Below are 24,584 nucleotides of genomic sequence, written 5' to 3'. Positions count from 1 at the left end.
TTTTGTTTTGCTTGACTTTTTGCTATTTATGTAGCTTAAACGTTAGTGCAGCAATATACGTTTGAACTGACATTTGACTCTATGTTATTAATATCTGTAATGTTATTTTTCAAACTTAAGGATAAAAATAATGACAATTCAAGGAAATATTCAGTGCAATTGATCTAAAACTATTGCTCACGTTACTATTAGTGATGACATAATCTAGTGATTGTGACGTAATGATTATGACGCATTGGCAACCCCCAGGCTTGACGGAAGTTCAAAATGTCCATGGCACTTTCTTGCATACGACGAAAAACACAAAGGATGTTCCGACTATTCTTGCTTAAGACGTACGTGGGCAGCAGTAGCTAAAGATTTTTTTCCAGAAACATTAGGTGAGTGCTGAGAACAAACTTGTTTAACCCTTCCGATTTAAATGTTACAGTAGGTTCAGCATTTTGAAAATCAAATAGAACATAGTTTAATGTTACTACCATGGGATCCAGTAAGATCAGACGAGCGGACTTTTCTTCCTTTAATCTTACCTTGCTTTAGTCCTGTAGGACTACCCTTACTTAACCGGGCTGCAACATATATTCAGTTTAGTTCCATGTTCTCGGTCAGAGATTTGTGTTGAATCTTTGAAAACAGGAGTCCTGGACCATTACCCTGGTGAAAAGGAGGGTCCAGTTGAGAAAGTACCCCTCCCCGAGAAAACAGTGCATGATATAAAAATGCAAACAAGTTAAAAAGACGGAGAGACAGAGACAGAGAGCATCATAATTTGTTTTATTATTAGCTGACATGCTTGAGGTACATTGCCAATGCAGGTTATTTAGTTCTTTGCATCAAGAAACACGTCTTTTAGGTCAGTTATTGTAACAGCAAATAGCTGATACAAATACAGACTCAAAAATATGGATAATTTCACACATTTGATTAAAGTTTCACTTACCTGCCACCCCAACTGTAAATTCATGGAATTTATCAAATGTAATTTCAACACAGTAATTGTTCATCAATTTTGAAATCTGCAGTTGTACTTTAAAATATTGAGGCATAAAGGAGCTGATATAAAAATTTAATTTATTTTTGCTCTGAGACACATGGACTCAAAGGCATTGTATCATTTTTTGTGTTGAAGAAAACTCAGCTGTTAGACTGTTCTGGTGGCCTAAGTGGTTAGAGCATCTGCCTCGTATGTAGGTAGTCACGGGTTTGAATACAAGCCGAGTCATAACAAAGACTTATACCTCGCTTGGTGCTCAGCATTAAGAGGTTAGTGTTAAGATGAGTGGGCTTGGTGTCGGAATAATGTAACTTGGTGGGATATGATGCCCCAGTGCTAAACATCACTGTAGACTACTACACTGCAGACATTGTAGTGATATGATTGAAATTATTTTAAAGCTATGATAAAAATCCAAATCACACACAGACACACACACTCCTCAGCTGTTTTATAAAAATAGCAATGTGAATATTGTCTCTTATTTATGTAATTATTGGTGTATAAAATTAAAACCGAAATATTCAGTATCTCAGATGTTTGTAATGGTCTTGCAATATAATTTCAATGAAACACTCGTGAGTTACTTGTGTTTTTTTGGATGGTAAAAATCAACTGTGACATTGAAGATGTAATAAAAGTCCACCACATTTGTCCCATGATAGATATGATTGACAGTTTAAATAATGTATTAGACTTTGTGGGTAGTGTCAGTAAATTGAATGTGTTACCACTTTGGTAAATAAGGTCAATTATCCACAATTACACTGATTGGCCTTAATGACTTATTGTCCCACAATTACACTGCTTGGCCTTAATGACTTATTGTCCCACAATTACACTGATTGGCCTTAATGACTTATTGTCCCAATTACTATTGTATAAAGACATGAATGCAGTGGATGTGTGTTGTTGGTTGACCATCGGTTCTCGATGAAGTCAATCCTGTGCTGCTCTTTGTTGATGGGTCTTCATGTGTGGCTGATGAGCCTGATGCAAGATGCGCATGCCCTGGAGCAGTGTGTGCACAGGAGGCATGGGTTGGTTCGTGATGTTAAGGCCTTCCTGCGTTCCCTAGTGTCGGCGACTTTTGTTCTGTGGTCATCTTCGAAGGTTATGCACCCATTATGAACAGCTGCATGCCAGCCAGATCTATCCTTGGTGCAGGACTCGAGGTCTGTCACAGATATCAAGCAGTATCTCGGGCTGTCCTTGATGGAGTCTTTGAATCTTTCTTCTGGTGACCGATTTTTCTGTGTCCACTAGATAGAGCTCCATACAAAATCTGACGTGGCATTTCAAGACTGCTCCATATGGATGACGTGACCCATCCATCAGAGTTGGGCTTTCATGACCATTGCTTCGATACTGGTTATGTCTGCTGTTTCCAGCACTTTTAGGTTCATCACTGTGTCTTGCCATCTGACGCCCATAATCATGCACAGGGCTCTCGTGTGAAAGTGCTCAAGTTGCTTGATGTGCTTCTTGTATGTTGTCAAGGTCTCACATCCGTATAGGAGGCTTGTTAGCACAACTGCTTTATATACCTTTATCTTGGTGGACAGTTTGATATTCCTGTGGCTCAACACGTGAGAGCAGAGAATGTCCTAGTGATTGACTGGCATTGCTGATGCATGCTGTTATCTCTTTGTATAATGTTCCATTGGAAGATATGATGCTTCCAAGGTATTTGAAGTGATCAACAGTTTTCAGCTGGGTGTCTTCGATAGACACAATCGTGGGGGGGGGGGATGAGCTATGGTGCCAGGGACAGGTTGGTGAAGTACCCTCGTCTTACTCATACTGATAGTGAGTCCGAAGAGTCTTGAGGCTGCCACAAAGTGAGCAACAATGATCTGGAGATCTGCTTCCATGTGTGCCATGAGAGCACAGTCATCTGCGAAAAGTGCTTAAGAATAAGTTTCTCCATTGTTTTGGACTGGGCATTCAGTCCATGAAGGTCGAAGGAAGAGCCATCCAACCTGTACTTTATGTACACTCCTTTCTGGAGATCATGTGTAGCATGGTGCAGACACATGTGAAGAAGAGGTTGAATAATATGGGGGCAAGAATGCAACCCTGCTTTATACCATTAGAAACATCGATTGGCTCAAGAGACATCCCCATTGTAGAGAACGAGTCCCATCATGCTTTTTGAGGCTTTTTAATGGTAGACATGCAGTTGTTGGTATTAGGTGGTAATGCTAAAACCATTACAAGCAGTTGTTGGTATTAGATGGTAATGCCAAAGCTATTACAAGCAGTTGTTGGTATTACGTTGTAATGCCAAAGCTATTACATGCAGTTATTGGTATTAGTTGGCAATGCCAAAGCTATTACAAACATGCATGCAGTTTAGTGTATTTTTATAAGAAACAATCACTACAGCTCTGCTGATGTCAAAATACAAATATGTATTTTATCTGTATTCATTCATAATCCTATAAAGACTGCACACACACACACACACACACACACACACACACATATAGAGACCTCTTTAAAATTAAATCTCCCTCTCCTTACAGAATTCCCCTTCTGTGTGAAACTGTTGGAAAAATCACCGCTCATCTGGGCAGTAAAATACGAAAAGCTTCATGAAGGACACATTTTTTTCACCTGAAGTTCATCAAATTGTTGAGCACAAAGGTTTACATTATGTATGTAAAACATGAATCTACATCTACACTTATGGAATACCACTCCTGTGGCCTAGTGTTTAGATCGTCCGCCTCGGATGCAGGAGGTCGTGGGTTTGAACCCCAGCCGAGTCATACCAAAGACTTATAAAAATGGTACTAACAGCTGCCTCGCTTGGCGCTCAGTATTAAGAGGTTAGTGTTATTACTGGTCAGCCTGGTGTCAGGATAATGTGACTGGGTGGGACACCATGCTACATGTCTGTGACATGATGCCCCAGTGCTAGACATCACTCTAAACTGCCACATTGCAGACATCGTAGTGATATGACTGAAAAATTGTTAAAGCTACATTAAAAATCCGAATCACACACACACACACATGTTGCTTTCATTCTTTTCTGTTACTTCAAATTATTCAATTCAAACGATTCTTCTCCGAAAATACATAGTGATCATTATAAAAAATAATATTCATGGACAGAGACATTCATTGAGATTTATAGTGAATTCAAACCTGGAATTATATTACGGTGATTCAACAAAATACTATTGATACAGTACCATAATACAAGCCACAGTAGGCACATAAACACCTTCAGCATTGAATTTAATTTGGAATGACTCAACTTTAATTAGTAGGACTTATGTCTATAATTCTAGGGTTATTTGGGATTTAATTTGCAATACTATAAGTTTTTTTCTTCAAAGTTTTGCTTTGTATTCTAAGGAAATTAATCATTTTGAATTTTGCAAAACCTGTTGTTTCGGTGGCCTAGTGGTTAGATTGTCCGCCTCGGATGCGGGATGTTCGATCCCCTGCTGAGTCATACCAAAGACTTATAAAAATGATACTAACAGCTGCCTCGCTTGGTGCTCAGCATTAAGAGGTTAGTGTTAGGACTGGTCAGCCTGGTGTCAGGATAATGTAACTGGGTGGGACATCATGCTACGTGTCTGCGCATGATGCTCCAGTGCCAGACATCACTGTAAACTGCCACATTGCAGTCATTGTAGCGATATGACTGAAAAATTGGCAAAGCTATGTTAAAAATCTAAATCATACACACACATACACTTATGTAGTAAGCAGCAATGTTGCAGTTTACTCCAAATGATAGTCTTTCTCTCTAACACAATATAAAAAATGTTACCAATAGTGAATACCACATATTTAGTCATGATGCTCAGTCTCTCCCTGAATAAGAAGTACTTATTAACAGCTTGTTTTATCATACATATCTCTGATACCAAACCACATTCTAATTGGACATGGTGGGTGCAGTGTTTACAGTACACCCCCCTAAATTATGTCACAAAATCTTTGATTGCAAACCACATTCTAATTGGACATGGTGGATGCAGTGTTTACAGTACCCCCCACCCCCAGGATGTCACAAAGTCATATTATTGAAGTGGAATTTTTGTGCTGAATTCTTTCAAACTCTTTTATTTGTTCTTTTTTAACTCCAATTTTTATATATTTGTGCACTATTACTATTGTTGTTATTGTTATAGGGTTTGACACCATTTTTTAGCACAAGGTAGATGGCATTAAACCCTATAACAACAACAGCAACAACACTACTATAACTACCCTACTACTATAATTTTTTGCGGGAGGTAGTGGGTTCGATCCCCGGCTGAGTCATACCAGAGACTTAAAAAAAAAATGGTACTAACAGCTGCCTCGCTTGGCGTTCAGCATTAAGAGGTTAGTGTTAGGACTGGTCGGCCTGGTGTCAGGATAATGTGACTGGGTGGGACATCATGCTACATGTCTGCGGCATGATGCCCCAGTGCTAGACATCACTATAAACTGCCACACTGCAGACATCGTAGCGATATGACTGAAAAATTGTTAAAGCTACGTTAAAAATCAAAATCACAAATCACAAAATCACAACTATAATTTTTAATTTTGTTGATTACAGAGACAAACATTACCTTTATTTAGAAGTGTAATGTCTGTTTGCAGTTTTACATCTCACTTGGGTATTTGCTGCTTCATTACCAGCGTCGATGATTATAAATGATATAAATCTGTTATGTTATATCATTACTATGACATCAAGTATATGTTGGCATTTCTGTATCATCTGGAAATGTGTATATGTTTGTTTATTTGTCTTAATGTCAGTATAGCTCATGTAAATAGTACTGAAGTTTTTTTAAATACAGAATCTGGTAAAATGTTAGAAGAAAATAAAAATGTAAATTTGCTAGGTCATAAAAAGCTATATAATCTCATTATAAAGGTCTCGTCTAGCAAAATAAAAAGTGCCCTTCCAAGATTTGAGAATACCTCATCACCATTTCAGCACCCAAAACTATAGATATTATGCCTGGAATGTCATAAACAGGTGATATGAATGTATAGATTAGGTGTCAACAGCTTCTGGCCCAGTCCTGTGTGGCCTGTGGTCTGTGGCCATGTAGGTAGGCCCTGTGAAAATATGCATTTTATTTAATACTGATTCAATTTTTCTGTATTGCTTTCTGATTATGTTTTATATATATATATATATATATATATATATATATATATATATATATATATATATATATATATATATATATAAAGATTATGTGGCTATCTCATTTAACAATATTATTAAAACCATTGAATAAGAAGTGTCATGTGAGATTTGTGGTGGATATTCATATTTAATTATTGAACTGTTCCTGCTCATGTGGCCCACAGCCAAAAAGATTGAACTCCCATGATGGTACCACTAGGTACTAAAAGATCCCTCTAATAAATTTACATGGGAAGCCAGAATAGTCTTTGTTAACACGACATGAAAGACCAACTTTGCATAGAGGATGTTAAGACAAGGATCCAAAATCTGCTGATCAGTATGATTTTTATTTTATCCCATGAGTAAAGATTTGTGCCAATGTCAAGAAACATTAAAAGCCTGGTTTTAAACTTGATGCAGTTTAAATGTATATACATAGCCCCTCGCTATCCCCCTTGAGAAGATAATGTTTGCATTGATTATTGTAACTTGTAAAATACGAAAGGAATACAATCATTTGATTTTATTTGTTGGAAAACTGATTTTAATCTGATATAGCAATTGATATAATGTAGGAGGGTAAGGATAAAATTTCAGTGATTTAAATTACTGGTATGGGATTCTGACAAATGTGCATAAAACAGATGTGTTTTTTTTTTTCATTTAAGTTATATAAAGAACCATGATATCTATATACCATTTTTGATGAATTTGAGAGACCAGGCAGATTTTCACCTATTTTTGAAAACCTGGATTCACATTATGGGGTTCAAGGGAAACCCACAAGTATGTAACAAATTATGCAATGATGGCAACAAAGACAAAAAGTAACAAACCCTAACTTTAAATTAGTACTAAAATCTGAAATAGGAGTTTTGCAGAAATGCCGATTTACTCAGACATTTACCAACCTCTTGGAGCACTTTAAAAAATACTTGATCCCTTTCAATTTCAGCAATGGCAGATGTCAACAGGCTGGTGTTTGCTATTCAGCATTTTCTTCTGGACCAGATTAAAGAAGGCAATTTGTCGGAGGAACAAATTGAAAGCCTTGAAGGTATATAAGATTGACACTAACTGTACTATCCATAAATTGGCTTCAGAATTTGTTTACAACTATTCAAAGATGTAATCCAAACACAATCACATCTGTTGATAACAGTCACCTAAAGGCTTGGTTGTTGAACAAACTCCATGCACCCAATTCATTTCTTCTTCTTCTTCTTCTTATTATTATTATTATGTCAAAAGAAGTACCGTATTTTCCCGCATATATCCCGCAGACGCAGATAATCCGCACCCTCATATAGCCCACGGGTTTTGGGGTTTTGTGTAAAAAATCGTTGTCATAACCCGCACCTTTGTATAACCCGCAACCATAGACTGATGAACTTTTTTGTGTATGTTCACATTGTCAACCATTACTGTTTTTAGAAGGACCGAATTCGTCAATGCTCACACGTGGATGACGAACGATACTACAACTACTACATTTTCACTCACCCACCCAACATGCAAATTTGTATTTACGCTATCAAGTCAGTCGGCCCCGGTCCATATTCATCCCTCTGCATCAGTTCAAGTTAGTCACCCTGCCTCCACTATATTCCGGCTGGCAGCTGGCAGATTTGAATTTTGAAGCCAGGTACTTGTGAGCCGGATATGCAATGGTGTGAGGTCCTGAGGCTGAATGCCACAATTGTCAATTTCGAATGTAGCTCGCATGACGTCAATTAACTACTGGTATTCAGGCTCGGTACACAGTGCTTGTGCACGTAGGCTGTCAATAGGAGCTGTGCCTCAACTACAGGCTACATAAACGCGGACATTTCTAAATAATCTTGTATTTTTTTTAATTGTAGATTCGAGTTTAAATAATTTCTTTCTGTTTAATTTAAAAAATGCCGAAACGAAAGTCTTTCACAGCCGACTTCAAGCTAACTGCCATTGCGTATGCTGAAGTGCATGGCAATAGAGCCACAGGCAGAAAATTTGATATTGATGAGAGTGTAATCCGAGGTTGGAGAAAAGAAAAAGGAACGTTGGAGAAGATGAATCCACGAAAACATGCTTGTCGCGGACCTAAAGCAAAATGGCCTCACCTTGAAGCTGACCTGAAGCAGTGGATCGTGGCCCAGCGGGAAAACAACCGACCAGTCTCGACAGTTGCCATCAAACTGAAGGCCAAACTCGTGGCGGCAGAGAAGCACATTGATGATTTTAAAGGAGGAGTGCATTGGGTATATAAAGTCACCGTAGTAGCCATAATATCCAACCCTAGCAAAACAAAACTAGAACAATATATAAGTTATGTAGTTATGTTTTTCAAACAATATATTGAAATATTATTACGTGTAAAAAATTTGTGATATAGCCCGCACCCTTATATAACACACACACACACACACACACCCGCGGGGTTTGTAAAATCTGGTATAACCCGTGGGATATATGTGGTAAAATATGGTAGGTTAGTGCACTATTCATCTAAATCATAAAATGTGTATGTTGTTCTCTTCCAAATGTATGTTCCTCAGAAGATTACTGTACTCTGGTCATTTAAGTCCGGCCTATAAATTAAACCACAAATATAAGTTTGTTTTGTGCACCATGACAACAAAGTAATTGACTACTAATTGACAGCTTGCATATGACTCGGAGGACTGATTGCTTGTATAATTAGGCTTTGAACCAGCTGTTCAGACTTTGGACAATGTCTGGATTAACCACTTGCTCAGCTTGCCAAGACAAAAGACAGCTGGCTTATGTAAGGGGCCTGAGATGAATAAGAAATGAAAAGAAGCTTAATCTGGTTATTGTTAGTAACACATGAATCTAAGTGTCATATATCTTTACAGACAAGTTTTGTAAACACTGAATGACACCTGGACCCTAATGAAAAGGTTGTAACTTGTACATAGTTTTGTAAGATTAATTTTTCATCAGAGTTAGCTTGAAATCACAGGCAGTTAAAATAGATGAAGTTGTTGAACTGTGTCACTCTGGCACAAAAGGTGACACCCATTTCTGCCATGGCAACCTGGCTACTTTTTCATACCATCCAGCAAGCAAATTATTTTGACCCTCAATTCTAATGATAGACCTTTGAATTGGACAGTGTGACTGGAGTATGGTGAGTACGAGTGGCATGAGAAATGTTTGAACATCAATCTACATGACATGTCTTTAGAGAATATCTTCCACATAAAACAAAAACTGAATTTACATGCTTTGAGCAGTCACTGTCAGTTAATTCTGTTGGCTGCTTAAAGCTGTCAGAAACCATTATTTGGTTGGTGACTGAAAAGTAGGTAACAACTATATACACAGTTTTTACATCAGAAACTTGCCAGATGAAATTACAATGGCTGTTGAGACCAGGTGTCTGGTTTATAAAGGTTTTTTAAAGACAGTAATCACCCCTTTTTGGTAGTAGGATCTTTGTCATTACTTTAAACTCCCTGTATCTTAGTGTAAGTCTGACCACCTTTTTGTGCATATATTTTCACTTGAAAAGGAAAGGTATAGCATTGTCATGGAGCTTACCCATATTTTCAGAACAGGTAGTTCTTTATGAAAAACAGAAGCTCTGCAAGCAAGTATTAGGTGATCTGCCTGGGGAAATGTTCCACCAGAAAAACATGAAATCAATGCAAAATGTTGTAGTTTAAAATGTTCTTTGAGTAATTTGTCATTTTTATGAGTAGTGTTTCACTTTGAAATAGGTAACAGTATGGCATGTGAGCATGCAGACATATGAGATCCCCTTCTTCTGCCACAGCAAAGACCGGTCCGGTGGCCTATTTTAGAGTGTCCGCCTCAGATGCGGGAGGTCATGGGTTCGAACCCTGGCCGAGTCATAGCAAAAATCTTACAAAAATGGTACTAACAGCTGCCTCGCTAGGCGCTCAGCATTAAGAGGTTAGTGTTAGGACTGGTCGGCCTGGTGTCAGGATAATGTGACTGGATGGGACATCAAGCTACATGTCTGCAGCATGATGCCCCAGTGCTAAGCATCACTATAAACTGCCACACTGCAGACATCATAGCGATATGACTGAAAATTTGTTAAAGGTATGTTAAAAATCCTAATCACACACACACAATCTCCTGTGACAGCTAATGTTATAAGGTGAACCTCTGTGATAAATGACAACTCTAAAATGATGCTGGTTTCATAGCATAGCCAGTGTCACATGGTCATGTCTGTGACAACATTAAATTGACGTAACTTTTCAGATTTTGATCTCTAAGCAATTTTTTGTTCAATGGAAATTTCAATAATTTTTATGTGCTAGTTTTATCAAAGGTTATCTGACCACTCACTTTTGAAGAAAAAAATCCAAAGACTCATTTTTTGCATTAGTTTCTATATGACCGTACCACTGAACCTGATGGTCAGATGGTGATAAACATGGCAAGCCAAATGAGGAACTTACTGGAATGGGGACTGGGTAGAAACACAAGACTAGGGATAACAAAGTAGAATGTTGCTTTTGTGTGCTTCATGTATTATATTTCGGTACAATAAAATATGATACTTGCTATTATTTTCACATGTCTGTACTTTCTGATACATATTTTCTTGAGTTAAAACAATGACCAAAGAACAGGCAGTAAAATTTGTCATCTACTGGCTGTTAGGTACAGCCCTGTTGTCATATCATTGGTAAATCATTGCACATAAGCTGTTCATCACAATATGATCAGACATGTTGTTTTGATGAAGAAAAATCATCACCTTGATATTGTAAACTTGTCAGCTTATGCAACTATTCTTTGGTTTCAAAATGGAATATTGAAATATTTTTGAAAACATGATTGTTTATATTCAGGCATTTTTATGATCTCTTGCTTTTTTGTATAGTTGCAACACAGTGTTTAGAGGCTGCATATGGCATCAATACACAGGATCCAGACACGGTAGCAAAGTACCAGGTGGATAGGAATCTACTGGACATATTTAATGCACAGGTTGGGGTAGAGGTGAGTGTACAGACCGGGGTGGAGATGAACTGAAAATTCATGATCCAACTATCAATACTAACAGTTATCAGCTTTTTAGATTAAATAAGTTCCTGTCAGTTATAATCTGACAGGCTTCTGTAATATGTCAACCATTATGAACATCTTTTTTGTTGCTTATTATGCAATACAGAAGAAAGGTTAAAAAGTTAAAAAAATGGGGTGTCTTGGGGAATGCAATGAAGGTTCTTAATATGGGGTATTTTGGGGAATGCACTGAAAGTTCAAAAAAATGGGGGTGTCTGGGGGAATGCAATGAAAGTTCTAAAAGTGGTGGTGTCTGGGGGAATTTAATGAAGAAATAAAAGTAAGGGTTGCAGATGTGATGGACATTATTTGTACATTTGGATAATTTTTTGAGCAACTTTTAACTCTACTGGTCATTGACCAGGAGAGCTTATGTTATGGTTTCTTGTCCATAAGACATCCATTGGTTTGCACCGAATGTTTATTGTTATACTCCCTAAACTATGTGGATGATTGCCATCAATCTTCACACACACATTCTTCCCATGATCTAGTTCGCCACAACACTTGCTACTCCACCTAAACTGAATGTCATGTTGGCATTGGTTTTTTATTAGAAGACATCGTTTGATGTGTAGTTGGTCCTAAATGAAAATGGTACAAATTTCTGTTCAGTATGACCACCCACAGCAGCCATGTTCAACATATTATTGCTGCTTCTTTTTTATAACCTTTTTCTTTTTTGTGACCCACCACAAATGTGTTAGGGGCATGAAGTGTACCCTTATTAGTCAATCTGTGTATCTGTTTATTTGGTTACTGTTTTATGTTTAGGTCAATTTCTTGAGTGATTTGGTGGATCGTTTGCATTCCATGAACATAAATAAGTTTTTTCTTTCTTTTCTTTTCTTTACCCCCACAATTTGCAACAGCATCTTGGAGTGCTCTTGTCCATTTGATGTGTAGCTATTTAGGTATAATATGTACCGTCCCATTTTAATATCTTTTCATCTTTTTTTCATTAACATAGAACATTTACATCCCCTGTTGATCGGAAAGCTTTCTTTTGCACTGTTACCATCTTACCTTTTTTAATTTCAACCATTTGTTCTTTTATATCGCTGGTCGATATATGACCTTTCATATTTTTTTAAAAGATTATAGAAATAACATTTTGTTTGGCACTAAATAGACTAACAGTGCTGATGCACCGTTAAAAATAAAATCAATCAATTAAGGTATAAATTTGACAATTTCTATGTGGTAACTGTAAACAGTCACGTAGCTTCTATGTTGTAGAAGATTGATATTGTTACATTTGAGAGTTGATTTATTGTAGTCTTTAGATATTTATAGTTGTCTTAAAAGTTTGGTTGATCCCACATGGCACAAATCAAATGTGGGGAGGAGAAGAAAGGAATTCATACATTGAAAAACACATAGAGACATTCTGTTGTTTTGCACATTTTTTGATTTACATGGATTTCTTTCAGGTTGAATCAGGCTTTCCTACATCATCCTTACATGAACCCACTCTGGAAGATAAAGATCAAGCAGAAGCATTGAAAAATAAAGGTAATATGGTTAATTAAATACAGCCATGGACAGGGGTGCAGACAGTTTGTTAAAATCAAGACATCCATGGAAAAATAAATTAAAAAGTTTACTTGTCTATATAAAAGACCCACTTGTTAGTATTTTCTTTGTTAAAAAGTATAATGGGAGACAGGACTGTTAAAATGATTCCTTTTATGAAGCTGCACCATTTAAATGCATGCCCAAGAATAAGGGAATTTCTTGACTGCATCCAAAACACCGAACTATGGCCTATGTGCTACACAGTGTGTTATCATGACAGGATTATCAACATTGTCTGAAAGCCTTTTAGCAACACCATTCTTTGCACCCATGATTACACTTGCACCATGTTGACACAAAGAAGGTGAGGGCCATTATGTTGTGTGTTATCAGCAAGCATCAAAATGTATGTTGACATTACAAAGTCCCCTCTTAAATGCAGTAAAAACCATATCAGAAATTGTAACTAGACTTTTATGGTCAGGGTCTGCAAATGTATCAAGAATGCATTCTTGTTCTATTAACTGCTGAATCAGTACTAGCATCTTAAAGGATTTATAGGAATCTAGATGTTTTAGACTTGTTGGAATCAGTACTAGCATCTTAAAGGATTTATAGGAATCTAGATGTTTTAGACTTGTTGGAATCAGTACTAGCATCTTAAAGGATTTATAGGAATCTAGATGTTTTAGACTTGTCGGTTTTTAGTAGGACATCAGATATACTGTTGATTAAATCTGTGCATGTAGTTTTGTTGAGGTAATCAGTTCCAAGTTCAACTATATTTCTCATTCATTCCTTACAAAAAAACTCAGTCTGAAAAAGATTTTTTTCTGGTTTGTATGACATACGCTGTGTTCAACAGCTTCTTGTAATGCTTAGTTTGGCTCACATTGTATTTAATGATCACTTTGTCTAAATCGCGCACAACTTCCTTTTTCTCAGATTTGGCATTGTCATTATCAAACAGAAATGTGTTGTGCTTTTCACTTTTTTGGTGTGTTAACATTGTTTTTTTTCTTCCTCATGATAACCTGTCATGCAAACAATACATACATACATACATACCTACATCTCAGGAAACAGCTTTATTAAACTTTGCTACTCACAGATATTGAGGTTCTTTGAATAAATAAAATAGTTACTGGCAAATATGAGGTTTTCACATAGTTTGCTGTGCTGTTTACATGTATTTTATATATTTCCTGTATTACTGTTCCCATTTGAAAACATAGTATGGATAATGAGGATGTATTATACGACTGCATGGTTACCGCTTTTAATTGGTTTGTGCAGATGTTTCTTAGGTAGCAATTTGTTATACTGTTTTTCACAAAAGTACCCAGAAGGAATACAGTAGGAAGCTATTTGTTATACTGTTTTTCATTGAAGTACCCAGAGGGAATACAGTAGGTAGCGATTTGTTGTACTGTTTTTCATTGAAGTACCCAGAGGGAATATGGTAGGCTTTAAAAGATTTATGTTTCATGATTGCATCATGATGCTTTATTAAATCTGCAGTTTTGCATGTATGTTGTGATATGTCATGTCTGTTCATTGGTCCATCACTGATGTGGGGCTATGGTAGCTCTGTTGATAGCATGTCTGTTCATTGGTCCATCTGTCCATCACTGATGTGGGGCTATGGTAGCTCTGTTGATAGCATGTCTGTTCATTGGTCCATCTGTCCATCACTGATGTGGGGCTATGGTAGCTCTGTTGATAGCATGTCTGTTCATTGGTCCATCACTGATGTGGGGCTATGGTAGCTCAGTTGATAGCATGTCTGTTCATTGGTCCATCTGTCCATCACTGATGTGGGGCTATGGTAGCTCTGTTGATAGCATTTCTGTTCATTGGTCCATCACTGATGTGGGGCTATGGTAGCTCTGTTGATAACATTTCTGTTCATTGGTCCATCACTGATGTGGGGCTATGGTAGCTCAGTTGATAGCATGTCTGTTCATTGGTCCATCTGTCCATCACTGATGTGGGGCTATGGTAGCTCTGTTGATAGCATATCTGTTCATTGGTCCATCTGTCCATCACTGATGTGGGGCTATGGTAGCTCAGTTGATAGCATGTCTGTTCATTGGTCCATCACTGATGTGGGGCTATGGTAGCTCAGTTGATAGCATGTCTGTTCATTGGTCCATCTGTCCATCACTGATGTGGGGCTATGGTAGCTCTGTTGATAGCATATCTGTTCATTGGTCCATCTGTCCATCACTGATGTGGGGCTATGGTAGCTCAGTTGATAGCATGTCTGTTCATTGGTCCATCTGTCCATCACTGATGTGGGGCTATGGTAGCTCTGTTGATAGCATGTCTGTTCATTGGTCCATCTGTCCATCACTGATGTGGGGCTATGGTAGCTCAGTTGATAGCATGTCTGTTCATTGGTCCATCTGTCCATCACTGATGTGGGGCTATGGTAGCCCAGTTGATAGCTTATCTGACTTGTAATCTAAAGTTGATATGTTTGATACCAGTCCTGGCCAGCATGGGGTCAGTTGTCTTGGTTATATGTTTGATACCAGTCCTGGCCAGCATGGGGTCAGTTGTCTTGGTTATATGTTTGATACCAGTCCTGGCCAGCATGGGGTCAGTTGTCTTGGTTATATGTTTGATACCAGTCCTGGCCAGCATGGGGTCAGTTGTCTTGGTTATATGTTTGATACCAGTCCTGGCCAGCATGGGGTCAGTTGTCTTGGTTACATGTTTGATACCAGTCCTGGCCAGCATGGGGTCAGTTGTCTTGGTTATATGTTTGGTACCAGTCCTGGCCAGCATGGGGTCAGTTGTCTTGGTTATATGTTTGATACCAGTCCTGGCCAGCATGGGGTCAATTGTCTTGGTTATATGTTTGATACCAGTCCTGGCCAGCATGGGGTCAATTGTCTTGGTTTGTCCTTGGGAAAGACACTTAGCTCCCATTTCCTTGGCATGATATAGTCAACATGTTAATAGTGCCATAAAAACAAACAAATCCAACACTGTTTTCCTTATATCCTTGGTTGCAAATAAAGAATGCTTTCATGATAAGGTTTAAATGTTTAAGTCTTCTCACCCCTTTATTGACATTTTTCAGCAATCTGCATAATTTTCAATTCAAAGGATTTTTTCAGTATTAAAAAAAGAAGGTGAAAAATTTATTTTTATAATAGACTTTACCTTTGTACTTTCGTTCTGGGCAGTTTTGCAGTGTGGTAAAGGCACTCCATTGCTTGTATATTGCAGCTGGCTTTCTTGAAGTAACAGACCTAAGCTAAACATAGAAATCAACCCAAAGATTGACAGGTCAACATAACACAAAGACCTGTGATGCCTTTCAAGTTTTAATTAATGAAAACACTGTATCCAACTTGCACATGCTTGAGTTTCATCTTATTTTTATTTTCTACCAACGTTGGTCATAGCATTCAACTCAGAATATCTTAAATGTAATGGTGACTGGTGTTGATCTATGAACTCTTGGATTAATATTTCTAAATTAAATAATAAACATCTGGAGACAGCTGTAAATATCATCATGTGAACATGGGTGTTTAAAAATGATCTGGTACTGTATATACCATATTGACTGTTTGCACATTGTTCAATATAGATCTGGTACTGTATATACCATATTGACTGTCTGGACATTGTTCCATATAGATCTGGTACTGTATATACCATAATGACTGTTTGCACATTGTTCAATATAGATATGGTACTGTATATACCATAATGACTATTTGCACATTGTTCAATATAGATCTGGTACTGTATATAACATAATGAGTGTTTGCACACTGAGTTCATTTTACTACTTTCACAGTGTGCAGTATATATGTGCATACAGATGTTGCAGACTTTCCCCTACTTTTCTAAAGTTATTTCTTTCTTTTTTACTTACACTAATTATCATGTCACATTTCATGTGAATGAGTAGTGTTTGAAAACTAAATTTTAGTTTTGCACTATAAACTGTATGTAGAGAGAGTTCACTTTGAACTTGATCCCCAAAATATTATGTATTATCAAGCATTACACGTGGATATAAATCATTAAATAGGACAAAGTTTAGAACTAAAACAAATTGAACGTAGAATTAGTTCTTCCTACAACTTTTCTAATGATAGCATATTGTGCAGTTTTTGTTTTCAGGTACCAGTACAACTTTCTTAGCTCATGTTCCATCCAAGTTTTTTTTTGTTTGCCATAGGATTTAAGAAAATGTTATTGATATCTGAAAATTTTATATACTAGAAAATTGCAACTAATTTGGAAAATATGGTCTCAGGAAAATTTTGGGATAGAGACAGATTAATGACACTAATTCTAAGTTTCAATAAAAAATGATGTTCTAGGTGGGTTCTAACATGTGATTCCATCCCACTAGGTATGTTGAAATCAAGAAATATGCATTCTGTAAGGGATATTTAGTGTAAATTTTGGAAAAGTAAGGATGTTTATGTGTTTATTATAGCATATATATATTTATAATATGAATGATGACAGTTAATAAAATGACCCAATTTTAAATATTTTTAAAAATTGTTCAAAGCTATTTTGGGATTACTTTTAATATATGGTTTGTATTTAGGGGTTTTGAATCAGTATTTTTTGAAAGTTTTATCTCATGATTACAATGAATAAAGATTATTATTATTATTATTATTATTATTATTATTATTATAAAGAAGGAAAAAGTATAAAGTACTAATAAAACAATTAATACCCAAAGTAGATTAAATAATTGGCTATAAGATTAGTTTATTAGATCAATGAATTATTACAGTCTTTGGACACACTGTTATAATGATGTGTTGTGAGTGCTGAGTGGACAAAGAGAACTGGATAAACATTTGATTAGATGCATTGATGTTAGAGACAATTTACAATGGCAGGCTAATATAAACTGTGCAGTGTTGTAATTAAGGATTGATGTTAGAGACAATTTACAATGGCAGGCTAACATAAACTGTGCAGTGTTGTAATTAAGGATTATTACAATGGCAGGCTAACATAAACTGTGCAGTGTTGTAATTAAGGATTATTATAATGGCAGGCTAACATAAACTGTGCAGTGTTGTAATTAAGGATTGATGTTAGAGACAATTTACAATGGCAGGCTAACATAAACTGTGCAGTGTTGTAATTAAGGATTGATGTTAGAGACAATTTACAATGGCAGGCTAACATAAACTGTGCAGTGTTGTAATTAAGGATCATTACAATGGCAGGCTAACATAAACTGTGCAGTGTTGTAATTAAGGATTGATGTTAGAGACAATTTACAATGGCAGGCTAACATAAACTGTGCGGTGTTGTAATTAAGAATTATTACAATGGCAGGCTAACATAAACTGTGCAGTGTTGTAATTAAGGATTGATGTTAGAGACAATTTACAATGGCAGGCTAACATAAACTGTGCAGTGTTGTAATTAAGGATCATTACAATGGCAGGCTAACATAAACTGTGCAGTGTTGTAATTAAGGATTGATGTTAGAGACAATTTACAATGGCAGGCTAACATAAACTGTGCGGTGTTGTAATTAAGAATTATTACAATGGCAGGCTAACATAAACTGTGCAGTGTTGTAATGTTGTAATTAAGGATTATTACAATGGCAGGCTAACATAAACTGTGCATTGTTGTAATTAAGGATCATTACAATGGCAGGCTAACATAAACTGTGCAGTGTTGTAATTAAGGATTATTACAATGGCAGGCTAACATAAACTGTGCAGTGTTGTAATTAAAAATTGATGTTAGAGACAATTTACAATGGCAGGCTAACATAAACTGTGCAGTGTTGTAATTAAGGATTGATGTTAGAGACAATTTACAATGGCAGGCTAACATAAACTGTGCAGTGTTATAATTAAGGATTGATGTTAGAGACAATTTACAATGGCAGGCTAACATAAACTGTGCAGTGTTGTAATTAAGGATCATTACAATGGCAGGCTAACATAAACTGTGCAGTGTTGTAATTAAGGATTGATGTTAGAGACAATTTACAATGGCAGGCTAACATAAACTGTGCGGTGTTGTAATTAAGAATTATTACAATGGCAGGCTAACATAAACTGTGCAGTGTTGTAATGTTGTAATTAAGGATTATTACAATGGCAGGCTAACATAAACTGTGCATTGTTGTAATTAAGGATCATTACAATGGCAGGCTAACATAAACTGTGCAGTGTTGTAATTAAGGATTATTACAATGGCAGGCTAACATAAACTGTGCAGTGTTGTAATTAAAAATTGATGTTAGAGACAATTTACAATGGCAGGCTAACATAAACTGTGCAGTGTTGTAATTAAGGATTGATGTTAGAGACAATTTACAATGGCAGGCTAACATGAACTGTGCAGTGTTATAATTAAGGATTGATGTTAGAGACAATTTACAATGGCAGGCTAACATAAACTGTGCGGTGTTGTAATTAAGAATTATTACAATGGCAGGCTAACATAAACTGTGCAGTGTTGTAATTAAAGATTGATGTTAGAGACAATTTACAATGGCAGGCTAACATAAACTGTGCAGTGTTGTAATTAAGGATTATTACAATGGCAGGCTAACATAAACTGTGCAGTGTTATAATTAAGGATTGATGTTAGAGACAATTTACAATGGCAGGCTAACATAAACTGCAGTGTTGTAATTAAAAATTGATGTTAGAGACAATTTACAATGGCAGGCTAACATAAACTGTGCAGTGTTGTAATCAAAAATTGATGTTAGAGACAATTTACAATGGCAGGCTAACATAAACTGTGCAGTGTTGTAATTAAGGATTATTACAATGGCAGGCTAACATAAACTGTGCAGTGTTGTAATGTTGTAATTAAGATTATTACAATGGCAGGCAAACATAAACTGTGCATTGTTGTAATTAAGGATCATTACAATGGCAGGCTAACATAAACTGTGCAGTGTTGTAATTAAGGATTGATGTTAGAGACAATTTACAATGGCAGGCTAACATAAACTGTGCAGTGTTGTAATGTTGTAATTAAGATTATTACAATGGCAGGCAAACATAAACTGTGCATTGTTGTAATTAAGGATCATTACAATGGCAGGCTAACATAAACTGTGCAGTGTTGTAATTAAGGATTGATGTTAGAGACAATTTACAATGGCAGGCTAACATAAACTGTGCAGTGTGGTAATTAAGGATCATTACAATGGCAGGCTAACATAAACTGTGCAGTGTTGTAATTAAGGATTGATGTTAGAGACAATTTACAATGGCAGGCTAACATAAACTGTGCAATGTTGTAATTAAGGATTATTACAATGGCAGACTAACATAAACTGTGCAGTGTTATAATTAAGGATTGATGTTAGAGACAATTTACAATGGCAGGCTAACGTAAACTGTGCGGTGTTGTAATTAAGGATTATTACAATGGCAGGCTAACATAAACTGTGCAGTGTTGTAATGTTGTAATTAAGGATTATTACAATGGCAGGCTAACATAAACTGTGCATTGTTGTAATTAAGGATCATTACAATGGCAGGCTAACATAAACTGTGCAGTGTTGTAATTAAGGATTATTACAATGGCAGGCTAACATAAACTGTGCAGTGTTGTAATTAAAAATTGATGTTAGAGACAATTTACAATGGCAGGCTAACATAAACTGTGCAGTGTTGTAATTAAGGATTGATGTTAGAGACAATTTACAATGGCAGGCTAACATAAACTGTGCAGTGTTGTAATTAAGGATCATTACAATGGCAGGCTAACATAAACTGTGCAGTGTTGTAATTAAGGATCATTACAATGGCAGGCTAACATAAACTGTGCAGTGTTGTAATTAAGGATTGATGTTAGAGACAATTTACAATGGCAGGCTAACATAAACTGTGCAGTGTTATAATAAAGGATCAGAGTATCATTGCACAAAGCTAGATAATTGTTTGGAAGTATAACAAATAATCTAATACTGATTTTGTTTCAAGAAGAAAATAACTCTTGTAAAAACCCATGCCAAAGTTTAAAAATTGATTTGCAGATAATTATTTCTAAAAGCTTTACTACATCTAAAACTTTTAAATATTTGGAAGCAAGTTTGATATATTTTGTGAAATGTAGTTTGACTGTTACTAGTTTCGGCATGTTAAAGTGCATGAAATATTTGTCATTTATATGTGATGTATTGTGCATTATTTGATGCCATTTCATATACTCATTGACTTACAAAATTATATGAATTTATATTTTGTATCTTTAGCTTTTAATAAAAAATAAAATACCATAGAATTCTTCTTTGCTGAAACCCATCCAAATTTAATCAACAAGAGTAAAGAAACCAATGCCCATAATAAAACAACTATCAGTAAATTATAATTTCAATTAATTTGAAAGCATTTTCACTCTGTAGACCATAACTTAAAGCTTTGCCTGTAAATGTAGCTTGAAAAGATCCTGGATAACTTTGATTAATATAAGTAAACAAATATGGATATTAAATATGGTGTTAATTGTGTGACTTTAGAAAGAATTTTTTTTAGATGGGTAAAATTGTGAAAACTGACATAGATAATGTTTGGGAGATAGTTTTCATAGGTTGCCTATTAAAATGGTCAACTGTTGTGTTGGCCAGGTGAGCAACATCAGGCTCACTTGGGTCTCTTGTTAGCATGTTCTGGATACTTTTTTTATAACAGTTATATTAAGTGCCAAATGATTGTTTAGCTGCAACCCGCTAACCATCCATGCACATTACCATTCCAGTAGCCATTTATGGTAGGTAGAGTTATTCCTTTTGCAGTTAATCTTTTGTTTAGGACAATTATTTCTGGTAGGGTGAAACTGGAAATAAATGCAAACTTGGAATGTTTCAAAATCATCATTATAGGTATGTCATGTACCACATGGGTGTGGGGTGGGGCTGTTTTCCAGTTTTAAGGTTAAGGGATGAAGCTTGCTACACATTATTTTTGTACCACATTGTGTGTCCTATCCTCAAGGTCAAGGTGACAAAATGTTGCCAACAATTTATTAGATTTGTGAAGTTGATCAGAGAAATAACATTTATGTTTTGGGTGGACAGTTTTATGAATTAAAAATGTTTCCACTATATTTGGGTAGTTTAGAAAGCTTCTAAATCATCGGAATATATAATTTATATAATATAGAAAGTGTCTGTTGCTTCTACTATCTCAGACTTGTTCACCATTTTCCTTAATGTATACAAAAAATAATGACATACAAAGCAGTATGGTCGTTATTGGATAAATGCATGTTGTATGTTGCAGTTCTTCATAATACCAGTGTGTCAGCAGAAAGGCATAATTAAAAATATGTTGCATTAAATGAATGCATATATCTAGTAATCCAGATATATACCTTTCTACTTCAGTCAGGTTAGAGCGCCCACCTTGGTGGCAGGAGGTCGTGGGTTTGATCCCCAGCTGAGTCATACCAAAGACTTATAAAAATGGTACTAACAGCTGCCTCAATAGGCGCTCGGCAATAAGAGGTTAGTGTTAGGACTGGTCGGCCTGGTGTCAGGATAATGTGACTGGGTGGGACATCATGCTACATGCCTGTGGCATGATGCACCAGTGCTAGACATAACTATAAACTGCCACACTGCAGACATCGTAGTGATATGACTGAAAAATTGTTAAAGCTACGTTAAAAATTCTAATCACACACACACTACTCCAGTCATATTAAGTCTTCTGGATACACACTGGATTCAATTATGTGATAGTCCTGCATATACCATCTGGGTTCCATAGTCCAGCAAACGTGTATATTGTTTATTAGCTTCTTATTGCTACTGCTCCCAAACTTTTTGAAAGAAGTCATGCATAAAGACTGGACATATTGTTTCATCCATATGCGTAGTTGGCCCTGTTGAAATTTGTTTTTCTTGGATATACAAGATGGCTGCCATGGTGGCCATCTTGAAAATCTTATCATTACAACTTCATCATGAATTGGTTTTTCACTTTTTGAAAATGATGCCATGGTGGCCATAGTAGCTATCCCTCTTCCTTCCAAACAATGAGTTTTAATTAATTAAAAGGTTTCTTATTACCCCTCCCAAACAAAATGGTGCTGATCCAACTTCCAACATCATTGTCAATGTGGCCATCACAAACATCTTGTTGTCACTTCTCCTGAATGGATGTTGATAGTGATGTAAGTTTTTACCTAAAAGACTTCTTATGATATGTAGATGATCCTAGATGAGAATTCTTTGACATGGAGCCTTCATTTAAAGACTGGCAAGGATATTTACTTGGCTGTGCATAAAGATGATGCTGATTTGACATCCACATTGTCACTATGGCATCCATCTTGAAAATCTTACACTTCCTTTAGTCCTTGTGAAAAGATTGTCATATTGACATGGTGTTTTCCATTAAAGATAACAAAGATGGTCTTAAGTGAACACACTGCTTACCTGATGTCAGTCATATCTGCCATGGCAAACATCATAAAGATCTTGTAATTATTGCCCATCTTTAAATAATTTTTCTGTTGACAATTTTCACTAACAATTTGCCACTATTCCAGCGGCCTCTGCCTTCAGTAGTTTGATAGAAAATTGCATCCACAAAAATATGCACGAAGGGCAGGAGAAATTGCGTACATATAGTTACACTATCGAGCAGTTCTGTTATATTTGAAGAAATAGATTATTTAAATAGATTGAAGGCAAGTAATTGTTAAATTCAGTGATTTTGTTTTTTGAAAAGTGAAAGTGATACTAAATTTTTCACCTGCATGCTGTAGCTTTTACCTAGAGAGGTTTTACAACTGCAATATCTGCAGCCCATTGGAGAACCTATCTTATATGTCATGTTGCAGTGTAGTCATAAATAAGCATTGATTACATGTACTGGTTTCTTTGCTATGGCAGAGCTAATAGCAATAATTTAAAACCTCCGGACTGCAATTTATATAATCTGAGTTTTCATCTGACCCTTCCCACCCCATTTTTGATACTTAGGTGTTTTTATACACCCCAGTATAAATGTCCAATCAAAAATTAGGTGGGAATGGTTAGAAGAATCTCACATTACATTTTGTGTGGACACTTTATGTCACAGTATAAATAAATGGCATGCAGACATAGCAAATGGACAGTATATTTGCACACATTATCAACAATCAGAACATTGCTCAGCCTTTTCCATTTAATTGAGGAATAACCTTAGATACAGTTGTAGGAATATACATAAATTTGATGGCTTTGGTGATTTGCCTCGAGCAGAGTGCACCTTAAATATTACAACAGAAAAGGCTGACAATGTTCTGATAGTGACTTTGCCTCCTTTTGCAGGCATATTGCGCAATGTGAACAAAAGTAGTTACGAACATAGTTTTTGGCAAGTGGTCTTCAATGCAAGAAGTGTTAGTTGAAATTTTTTAACAGATTCCAGTCTCTGATTGGAAATGAATGAAGTTATAGTACATGTACTTGTCTTTCCGTCACCATGGACAGAAGATTCACTAGGCTAACTGTAGGAAACAAAATGACTTTTCCAATTAGACCAACAAGTTTGAATTGAAGAGATGCTTATCTTGCTTAGGAATCCATTCATGCACATAAAAGAATTGCTACAGGGTGGTCAGCAATCTTTATGAGGACATGTGTTTTAAACATCTGTCATTTCTCTTTCCAGAAAATTTGATATATCAGTTGAAATTTCATTCAAGATGAAAAAGATATATAGTTGGGAGTAAAAATAATTTTATAGAGAATATAAAACCATTTGCAATTCTTCTAACTCTACACCAGGCATGTGCAACTTCCAGGGTTGTTGTTCTTGTTGTTGTGGGGTTTAACGCCATTTTTCAGCACACGATAGGCCATACATGATGGCCAGT

The 24,584-nt window shown here is 36.2% G+C and overlaps 1 protein-coding gene across 1 annotated transcript in view; it reads left to right on the top strand.

Moving 5' to 3' along the window:
- Positions 1 to 261: 261 nt before the first annotated feature.
- Positions 262 to 24,584, top strand: part of LOC149808207 (small glutamine-rich tetratricopeptide repeat-containing protein alpha-like) — a 69,141-nt gene continuing 44,818 nt past the window's right edge. Inside the window, exons 1-4 of the mRNA XM_089974718.1 lie at positions 262 to 380; positions 7,111 to 7,212; positions 11,023 to 11,141; positions 12,641 to 12,722. Of these exons, the coding sequence (XP_089830844.1) occupies positions 7,113 to 7,212; positions 11,023 to 11,141; positions 12,641 to 12,722 (301 nt within the window). The 5' untranslated portion in view covers positions 262 to 380; positions 7,111 to 7,112. The remainder of the gene's footprint in view (positions 381 to 7,110; positions 7,213 to 11,022; positions 11,142 to 12,640; positions 12,723 to 24,584) is intronic.

Source organism: Sinohyriopsis cumingii, chromosome 1 (assembly GCF_028554795.1).
Source record: "Sinohyriopsis cumingii isolate HCF-2022 chromosome 1, ASM2855479v2, whole genome shotgun sequence".
Lineage (NCBI taxonomy): Eukaryota > Metazoa > Mollusca > Bivalvia > Unionida > Unionidae > Sinohyriopsis > Sinohyriopsis cumingii.
The sequence above is the reverse complement of the archived record's forward strand: the minus strand, read 5'-3'. Positions and strand labels throughout refer to the sequence as shown.